This window comes from Chrysochloris asiatica, unplaced genomic scaffold (genome assembly GCF_000296735.1).
Source record: "Chrysochloris asiatica unplaced genomic scaffold, ChrAsi1.0 scaffold00008, whole genome shotgun sequence".
In the NCBI taxonomy this organism is placed as follows: Eukaryota; Metazoa; Chordata; class Mammalia; order Afrosoricida; family Chrysochloridae; genus Chrysochloris; species Chrysochloris asiatica.
The window spans coordinates 30874107-30884635 of NW_006408526.1; the positions used below are offsets into that span (position 1 = coordinate 30874107).

A 10529-nucleotide genomic window follows, 5' to 3' on the forward strand; every position below is an offset into this window, starting at 1 on the left:
ACAGGGTCGCTATGAGTCGGAACCAACTCCACAGCACATAACCACCACCACCATATGAGTTATGGTGTGCTGCTGTGGACTAATGCGTCAGACTGCAAAGTCATTTGAACTGCAAGGTTGGTGGTTCAAGCTCACCAGCTGCTCCTTGGAAACCCTACACAGGGTCACTATGGATCGGAATCGATTTGATGGCACTACAACAACAACATATGAATTATGGGCATCCTGGTGTGGCACTGTGGGCTAATGAGTTAAACAGCAAAGTCATTTAAACTGTAAGATCGGTGGTTCAAACTCACCAGCTGCTCCTTGGAAACCCTATACAGGGTCACTATGGGTCAGAATCGACTTGACGGCACTTAACAACAATAACAACATATGAGTTGTGACTATATTTATTGCTAGCTATCATGCCTGATTATATCTTAGTATGATTAAATGAGAAAGGACATGTATCTCTGAGCATATGATAAGAAAAGAATATATATGTGGGTGGGATCTGGAGCAGTCATACATTTTTGTATAAACTATGAGTTCGTTTAAAGCAGAGACAGCATCTTAATCACCTGGCTCAGTGCCTGGCACACATTAGATGCTTAATGAATTTTTTAATGAATAAATAAGCAAAGATATGCATGCATTATCTTTTCCAGACGCTGGTGGTCTTGTATGAGAGACAACTAACTCAGAATATAGAGTGTTATGTATGTGTGGTATGTGTGGATACAGAGTCAAATGAAGTATAAACAGGACTGGTCAACTTTACAGAGGGAAGTTGGGAAAGGCTCCCCAGAGGAGGTGATTCTTAGAGCTAAATTTTAAAGGATGAGTTGATACTCTAGGGAAAAAAAAAATCTTAGGCAGAGGAGATGAAGCTCTATAGTATGAGGTTGAGTCTAACTCTGAAGCTAGACTGCTGTGTTTGAATCCTAGTTCAATTCCTTACTTGCTGGATGTCTTTGAACAATTTAACTTTCCTTTGCCATAGCATCATCATCTGTAAAAGGGGAATGATAATGGTTTCATAGTTCATAGGGCTGTTGTGAAGATTGTATAAATGATTTATTCAAAGCAATCAGCTAGTACGACAGGGCTTCAAAAAATTTGTGAGAAAATTGAATTAAAAGATAATGGAATGTTTCCATAAATTTTTTGAAGCCTTCTCGTATCTAGAAGCATTGTTGTTATTTTTAAGTGCCATCAAGTCGGTCCCAATTCATAGCAACCCTGTATATATAAGGTTTCCAAGGAGCAGCTGGTGGGTTTGAACTGCCAACCTTGCAATTCAAACCAACTTTGAAGTCCAGTGCTTATCCTCCAGCAATGCCCCAGAATTCCATATAGAAGGTGTTGTTGTTATTGTTGTTGTTGTTAAGTGCTGTCAAGTCAGTTCTGATTCCTAGCGGTCCTGTATAGGGTTCCCGAGAAGCGGCTGGTGAGTTTGAACAGCCGACCTTTTAATTCAAACCAACTTTGCAGTCCAGTGCTTATCACACAGCGCCACACCAGGACTTTATAGAGACAGTAGTAGACTCCTGGTATGGCATTATACAATAAGCCCTGGACTGCTATTGCAAGGTCAGTGGTTCAAACCCACCAACTGCTCCTCGGAAACCCTATACAGGGTCGCTATGAGTTGGAACCAACTCAACAGCATTTAACAAGATAAACCTTAGCTATTGTTACATGAAAAGCATACAGACTATTCATAATAAACATTAAGATTTACTGAGCACTTTTGTTCTAGGTATTGCCTATGTGTTTTACTTGAATTTTCTCATTTAATTCTTCTAACATACCATTTTACAGATAAGAAACCGGGACTTAGAAAATAAGTAATCCAATCACAGAGATAAATATAAGTACAGATTTTCTTAACCATTATTGTTTCTGAGTATGCAAAAAAAAAAAAACCACTGTCAGCACAACTTTTCTAAGCATAGACATAACAGACCCTTGCATGAGGATTTGTAAGGAGCTCTGGTAGCATAGTGGTTATGAATCAGGCTATGAAACTCAAGGTCAGCAGTTCAAAACTACCAGCTATTCTGTAGGAGAAAGATGAGGCTTTCTGCTCCTGTAAAGATTTACAGCCTCGGAAACCCTGTACTGGGTCGTTATGAGTCAGAACAAACTCCACAGCACATCACCACCACCACCATGAGAATTTGTAAGCTCTGAAATAGGATTTGTGCCAATAAAAGAACTGTTAGGACCAATTTTCTTCACATTTCTTTTTCAAACAAAATTACCAGCAGAGTACAGTATTTATTTCTTTATTACTCTGCTTGTGGTTTCCAAATTATTTAACGTTTCTAAAAAGCATCAGTTTTGAAAAACCATTTTAATGGTTTTTGAAATTATTATTTCAAAATAATATCAATTACGTATCATCATTATTGTTGCTAAATGCCATCAAGTCAGTTCCAACTCATAGAGACACTGTATAGGTTTCTGAAGCTGCACATCTTTGCCAGAGCAGAAAGCCTCATCTTTCTTCCTCAGAACAATTGATAGGCTCAAACCACCCACCTTGGAGTTCGAAGGTCAGTGCTTATTGTACAGAGCCATTGCACTTCCATTGTCTTTATACTCAGCCCTAATTATTAACAGATAGATAAGCCTCTGGAGAATGATTTGTTTATATTCTGTGTGATCTCAGCCAGAGGGCTTCCTGAGCAACTGGGTCAGAGCCCAGTTCTATTTTCCACTGTAGCAGAAGCCCAAGAGAAAAGGAACTAACATTTTTCTTGAGTAGCTGCAATGGACCATCCACTATCACCTTCATAATCCATTTAATTCTCATGAAATCCCTGGGAAGTGGATATTTTACCTCCATTTCCCTGCTGAAGAAATTGGAGCTCAGAGAAGTTAAATGATGAGCCCTTGCATACACGGCCAAAAGGAGAGCTAGGATTCGAGCTATGGGCTTCTGACTCTGAGCTGTAACAAAATACCCTAACAGGAGAGGGCTATCTCTGAGTACCACCACCTCTCCTCTCGGCCAGCTGTTATGTGCAAACCCTGACATAACCTCATGCTGCCAGACTGCCCCAGTCCTCCATCCTAGGAATGTACCCCAGGGTGCCAGCTCCCAGAGCAACACTGCCTGCTTTGGAGAAGGTGACTGAACTCCCAAAAAATACTGGTAGTTATCTGTGGATTGCAATTGTCTACACCAACAATACCATCCTCTAACAAAACTAATTGAGAGTTGGTTATATTCAGAGATGATTTAAAATAAACTGCTTTTTATTAGAAAAAACATTCTCTAACAATGCATGGTGTTGTTAAGTGCTGTTGAGTTGGTCCCGACTCACAGCAACCCAGTGTAGCATTTCCAAGGAGCAGCAGGTGAGTTTGAACCACTGACCTTGTGGTTCAAACCGACTTTGCTGTCCAGTGCTTATCCTACAGTGCTACACCAGGATTCCCTACCAATGTACAGGATGCTTCAACTAATTAAAGGGCAGTAGTAGAAGTATATTGAATAAGAAAGAAAGATGTTTGATCTCTATTGTAAGAGACTGTGTTTGTTTTAAGAAAAAAAAAACTATGAATAATGAGAAATAGGTATGCTCAAGAATCAATGAGTCAAAGATGTAGAAGTCTTTCTCTCTAAGAAGACCCCTTTATCTCTATCTGGAATGTTGTTGTTGTTATGTGCCGTGGAGTCGGTTCCAACTCATAGTGACCCTATACAGGGTTTCCTAGGCTGTAAATCTTTACAGGAGCAGAAAGCCTCCTCTTTCTCACACGGAACAGCTGGTAGTTTCAAACTGCTGACCTTGCGGTTCGCAGACCGATTTGTAACCTCTACGCTACCAGAGCTCCCTTCTATCTGGAATATGATCTGGCAAATGCAGGAGGATCGAATTCTGGAATTCTTTCTCAGTTTTAGGATTGAAATGTACATCTAGGTCTAGGAGTAAGTACATCTTGTATGTTCTCAGTTTGATATATCTTGCATTATATCTCTGAGCATACTCTTGGACTAAGTATGTACCTCATCTCTGAGGCTTTGGGCAGGCTTACTAAAGGATGGAACTCTCTTTGGGAATGCTTGGGGCAGTATCTAGTCCCACTTGAAAAATTTGACCTGCAATTTAAGTGTAAACTAATTTAAGATTTTACCACTCTTTTCTTTTTCCATTTTCAGATGAATCTACAAAGAGTAAGTTTACTAGTCTTTTATTTATGGCCTTCCTGAAAATACTTATCAATGGGTTGTGTTGTTGTTGTTAAGTGCCATGGAGTTGGTTCCAACTCATAGTGAACCCTGTATTGGGTTTCCAAGGAGTAGCTGGTGACTTTGAACCTCCAACCTTACAGTTAGCAGTCTAGTGCTTATCCTACAGTGCCAAACCAGGACTCCATCAATGGGTAGAGATGAAGAAATTGATTCAGAGAGTTTAATCCTAAAAACTGAAGCCTACCCAACATGACATTTTCAACTTCCATTTTGAAAAGGTTCCAAATAGGAACTTTTATATTTGACATCCATGCTTCCCTTACTGTGTTTTTCTTTACTTCTATAGTCCTTCTCCCATGTTTAAAACCTGAAGGCACCTTTTTAAAGGCTCTGTCATTCCCCTTCTCCTCCACACTCTGTCTTTTACACACTTTATCCCATAGAGTTCCCTTCTGACAAGTGAATCTAAGACCCAGATGGCAGGTAACTTTTTGTGTTCAACTGGTTTTTTGGTCACTAGTCGGCTTTTTCTGAAATCTTTCTGGTTTTGCCCTCTGATTTCCCTTCTCTTCTTTTCTACTCCCCAGAATATGAAATCTCCATCTCCGGAACCAACGTAGTGCTGAAATGCCCTGAGGAATCATCTGAGCATGGAGGAATTAAGTGGCTAAAAAATGACAAGCCCCTTGATTCTAATGAACAGCAGTTAAAACTGGAAAATTTTTCCGAAATGGAGAACAGTGGTTATTATTCCTGCTATGTAAACCAAGAGAAGAAGCATCACCTCTACCTGAAAGCGAGAGGTAATACAGGCCTCTGGGGCAAGGACTTCTAGACTGGGAAGGATCAAAGGGCACTGCCAATTATCCCCCTAAGCCCAATTCACAGTTCCTTGGCATCCTTGTACTTTCTCTTACACTCAATCCTGGGACACAGCATCAGTGTTTTCTGAAGTATAGATTAAACACCAGTGTGGAACTGTCTGGGCAGTCTAAGTCAGCACTAGACCACCAGCAGTAGCCTCCCAAGATGCAGAACTGAGTCAATTGCATTATATCACACTCAGAATTATGGCACATCCATCTGAGTCAATCTGATGCTTTATGCACAGCAGTCAGAAAAACTTGGAAAGGAGCATCAAAGCCACTATAGTAAAACTTCATATTGTTGTTGTTAAGTGCCATTGAGTCAATTCTGGCTCATAGCAACCCTGTGCAGGGTTTCTAAGGAACAGCTGGTGGATTTGAACCACCAACCTTTTGGTTCACAGTCCAGTGCTTATCCTACAGCGCCACTCCAGAAATCCAAAAACTTCATATAAGCTAAGGCATAATTGTTGTTAAGGGCTGCCAAGTTGGTTATGACTCATAGAGACCTTATATAGGGTATCTGAGGAACTACTTACCTTGCAGTTCAACACGATCTTACAGTCCAGTACTTTATCTTACAGCGCCATGCCAGCACTCCAAGTCATAACAGTAATATTATATTTGTTGTTTTTAAGTGCTATTGAATTGATTCCAACTCATAACTCATAACAACCCTGTATAGGGTTCCTGAGGCTGTAAATCTTTACGGAAGCAAAAAGCCTCATCTTTCTCTCATGGAGCAGCTAGTGGGCTTGAATCACCAACCTTGTGTTTAGAAGTCTAGTGCTTATCCTACAGAGCCACAGCACTACCATATAATATACAAAAAAATTGAGTGCCAACCTCTTGGTTAGCAAATGAGCACTTTAACCACCATGACATTCCATAAATGAGAGTTAATATTTATTGGGAGTCCTGGTGTGGTGCTGTAGGATAAGTACTGAACTACACAAGGTCAGCAGTTCAAACCCACCAGCCAGCTCCATGGAAACACTCTACAGGGTTGCTCTGAGTCAGAACCAACTCAATGGTACTTTACAAAAATAACAAATAAATATTTATTGAGTGCTTATTAAACCTCAGGAACTATACCAAACACTTGCCAAGGATTATTTCCTGTAAGTCTCTCAACAAGCACATAGATGAGGAAACAGAGACTTTATGAGTTAAAAACACATTCACAGTCTTACAGCTAGTGAGTAATGGAGCTAGGACCTGAACCTAGGACTTTCTGGTTCCAGAGGCTCAAACTGTAACCACCATACTTGGCTCATTGTTACTGTTATATGGATCAACTGCATTGTATCAGACCTAGAATTATACACATATTGAATGGGAGGGCTCTGGCCATGGCAAGCAAGTGAGTATTAATGGATGAATCAATCACCTTCATTTGTTTCTTCATCTTGTTCAGTTCCCTCATGTTTTTCCTTTTTCATTGATTTCTTCCTGTCTCACCATACCCCCACGACAGTGTGTGAGAACTGCATGGAGGTGAATCTGAAAGCCATCGTTGGAATTGTCATAGCTGATATCTGCATCACTCTGGGTTTGCTGCTCCTGGTTTATTACTGGAGCAAGAACAGAAAGGCAAAGGCCAAACCTGTGATGCGAGGAACAGCGGGTACCGGCAACAGGCCCAGGGGTAAGAACTTGGAGCTATGTCTTAGTGATTCCCATAAAAGGGGAAGCCCATCATGGCTAGATGGGCTTCTACAGAACATTCCTATGAAGAGGCCGAGATCTCAGCCAAGGGATCTGTGTCTTACATCACTTCTTTCCTTCCCAATCTAGAAATGGTCAAGGAACTCTATTAACATATCACATTCTCAAAAAGTCTTTTTGACATATAACTTTCCCAAATGCTCATCAGTGTTCTAGAATAAGCAGATTCCATCCCCAAGCTATGAAAAGAGAGAGCTTGGAGCATTAAGCACAAACCAAACCCACTGCCATCAAATCTTTACGGGAACAGTAAGCCTCATCTTTTTTCCGTGGAGTGGCTGATGGATCTGAACGGCCAACCTTATGGTTAATAGTTCTACAACACCTTCCTGTTCCCTTCTCTAGAAGGAAAAAGAGAGAGAGAGAGAGAGGTCCTTGAGCTGAAAGTCACAAAAGAATGAGAAAAGGGATGAAATAAAGCAAAGAGAAAGCTGCTATGCGAGAAGAGAGAGGTGGAGGAGAGAATGCCCTCCTTGAGCTGGGTCTCATCATAGCAGCCATTATTGCAAGATAGCTGTTTCCTCATGGAAACAAATCCCTTTCCCCTTCCTCTTCTGCAGGACCAAAAAAGGAGAGGCCACCACCTGTTCCCAACCCAGACTATGAGGTAACAGGGGGTCAAGAAGGTGGGGGTGGGGAATGGAGATCCAACTAGGGGAGAAGGAACAGATGGGACCATCATCTTTCCTGCCAAAGTCTTCAAAGCTCCTCTCTCAGGGCTTGCACAAGAGTCTACCCTGCAGCCACCTTGATCTCTTTATGGTAGGGTTGTTGTTGTCATGTGCCGTGGAGTTGGTTCTGACTCATAGTAACCCTATACAGGGTTTCCGAGGTGGTAAATCTTTATGGGAGCAAAACCCCTCATCTTTCTCCTGCGGAACAGCTGGTAGTTTCGAACTGCTGATCTTGGGATTCGCAGCCCGATTCGTAACCACTACACTACCAGAGCTCCTTTATGGTAGGGTTGTTGTTGTTGTTAAGTGCCATCGAGTCAGTTCCGACCTGTAGAATCATCTTATTGGCTGCATGACTTCCACAACTACAGAGGAAGCAAGCAAACACATTCCCCTTTCTTTGACTTAATCAGTAGCTGGATGGGATACAGCCTTGGAGAATCCCATGCATATAAATTCTAATGCCGTAAACGCAGGCTGCTATCCTACCACCAGCCACCAGAACACTTACACCAGTTAATAAAATACTGAAATATTTCATCGGTATTTCAATGGAGTACCGAGCTGGCCACCCCCAACCCCTAAACACACACACATTATGCCAACCCTCATAGTCCTCCCCAAGATCCCACTGGGCTCCCTTTGGTTTGGCAACCAGAGTTAATGTTTGTCATCCCAGAAGACCATCAGGGTTATTCTGGTTGATTAGAATGTGTACACTCCCAGCTGTTAAACATTTTGAGTATCACCCCTGGATAAAGTCAACAAATGTTTATTGAGTACCAACCAATATTCACTTTCCCTTGAATGATTTCCTTTAACCCTGAAAAATGCCCTGAGACGTGGTCTTAAGATGCCACCTTTAGATTTTGAGATGGGAAAGCTGAGGCACACAAGAGAGGGCCAGGCCAGCACAAGTCTCCTACCAGGACACTAAGTCAGTATTCAAGCCTGCCTGCCAAGATTCTTTCCATTGTACTAAAGCTATGTCTTCAGAGACCCTTCTTTCTTAGGAACTACTTTCTCCCACCTACTAACCAGCCCCTCTTTTACCCCTAGCCCATCCGGAAAGGTCAGCAGGACCTGTATGCTGGCCTGAATCAGAGAAATGTCTGAGGACTCCTGCCTCCCACCACCCAGGTCTGGCTTCTCTCTGGGCTCCTTGCTACTCCCCATTCCCTGGACATATCTTGGACCCCACAAAAGAACTATTCCTCTGCCTTGTGGTGAACTCACACCACAAGGCCTTTTGCCCAGCTCCCTCCTTTCTGCCTTTTTGGTTGGTGTCTCCAGACCTAGGATATGGCTGCTCTATTGTCCTTTGAAACATCATGTCTAATTACTCCTCATATCTGGAATGCCCTCTTGTCAGCATATTTATTTCTTTTCTTACTTCTCCCTACCCCATCCTCATGTCTACTCCTTCTCCTTTCAGTTCCCTCTTGTTCCTGTATATAAGTTGTTCCATTCCTAACTATTCCATCTACCTTTCTATTTTCCAGCTCTGTTTTCCAACCTCCTGGGGAAGGACTTCCTGGCAGATGTCTTGTACCATTCATAGACCTGGGCCCAGAGCATCTCTGGGCTTCCTCCCCTCTCTGTCCACCCACTCTAAGCATCTGGACGGTCAGTTACATCTCCCCAGAAATGCTCTAACTCTTTGTCAGCTGAGAAAAAAAAAAAAGAAATAAAGAATCTGTGTCTGAAAGAGTTGCTATTTCTCTCTGTGGGAGGCGCTATGAAGTTGCCTTACTTCCTAAGACATCTCAGATCCTCCCTACCCTCCTCTCCCTCTCCTTTGGCTAAATCCTTACCTAGGATAACCAAGTGCAAGTATAGCCTATTTTCTCAGCTGATGTGTGTGAGGGTGCGGGGGTAGTGGGGTGGGTTCTGAAGCTCTTCTTTGGAGAAGGCACCAGGGAGCAAATGCTTGAGTAACTTCTCTTGAAGAAAACCTTCAAGGGCTACAGGGAGTGGCTAATAGGTCACTGACAGAGTGGGCAACTCTAAAAACAGGTAAGAAAAAAATAGAAGCCTTTACAGGCAGGTGTGGCAACAGAAGAGGAAGGTAGGGTGAAATGGGGTTGAGGAGTGGGACACACATTTCCACAAGCTGCTAGAAGATCGGTAAGCCAGGGCTGGGGAGAGACAGAGGAAGGTGATGCTTTCAAGTGGGCGTCACTCCTTTCACCCAAGAGGCAGCAGCCTTAAGTCAGCTCCAGGCTGTGGTTCAGCGCACAGGATGTGGTCTGTGCTCTCATGAGGGTGTGAGGCGTGGGGTGGCAGGAACCCAGAGGTGGAGAGCCCTGTGGGGAAGATTTCTTTCTCATACTCTCACAGCACACCTCAGCTGGTGGTGAAGAGAGGCCAGAGCTGTCTCAGTCCAGCTCAACTGAACAGCTCTCTTCTCTTCCTCTCACCACTCAGAAGCTTCCCTGCTGACCACACAACTATTTATGTGTATGACCGCAATTAAAAAGACCGTTTGTGATTAGCAGCCCTTCACACATTGTCCACACTTGCTTTGGGCTGAGACTACAGCTTCTATTTGTCAGTTCCCTATTGAAGTGCATGATGTTGACCATCACTCACCAGCACTCACTAATCAGCAGGCTGGCCTGGAGGCTGTAGTTTTGTCCCAATACATTTGATTGAGTCTCATCAAGGAGAGGTATGGTTCAGTGTGATAAAAGCTGTAACAATCAACACTTATTGAGCATTTAAATCTGCTCCAAAATTTGTGCTTAGCACTTTTACATCTATGATCTCATTTAATTCTTACACCAACCTGATGCAGCGGATGCTGTCATACCATCTTACAGAGAGGATACTGAAGCTGGGAGAGGCTATGTCACTTGCCCAAGTTGCATAGTTAGTGATAGACCTCGCTGGAATTAGCAGATAAAGCTGTCCAACTCTAATACTTTGGATGGCCACTCTGTGTTGACTGTGTTCATAAAACAAATGTTCTCATAATACCCACTTGACCTGGCTTCAATGACTGGATGATCAGAGCTCAACCAGAAGAAGAAAGAAGAGGAAAAAAAGAGTAATCTGATACAATTTGAT

At 42.6% G+C, this 10529-nt stretch overlaps 1 protein-coding gene across 1 annotated transcript in view; it reads left to right on the forward strand.

Moving 5' to 3' along the window:
- Positions 1-8576, forward strand: part of CD3E (CD3e molecule, epsilon (CD3-TCR complex)) — a 12799-nt gene extending 4223 nt beyond the window's left edge. Inside the window, exons 4-8 of the mRNA XM_006833986.1 lie at positions 4160-4174; positions 4780-4995; positions 6536-6706; positions 7347-7393; positions 8520-8576. Coding sequence (XP_006834049.1) covers positions 4160-4174; positions 4780-4995; positions 6536-6706; positions 7347-7393; positions 8520-8576 — 506 coding nt within the window. The remainder of the gene's footprint in view (positions 1-4159; positions 4175-4779; positions 4996-6535; positions 6707-7346; positions 7394-8519) is intronic.
- Positions 8577-10529: the final 1953 nt, after the last annotated feature.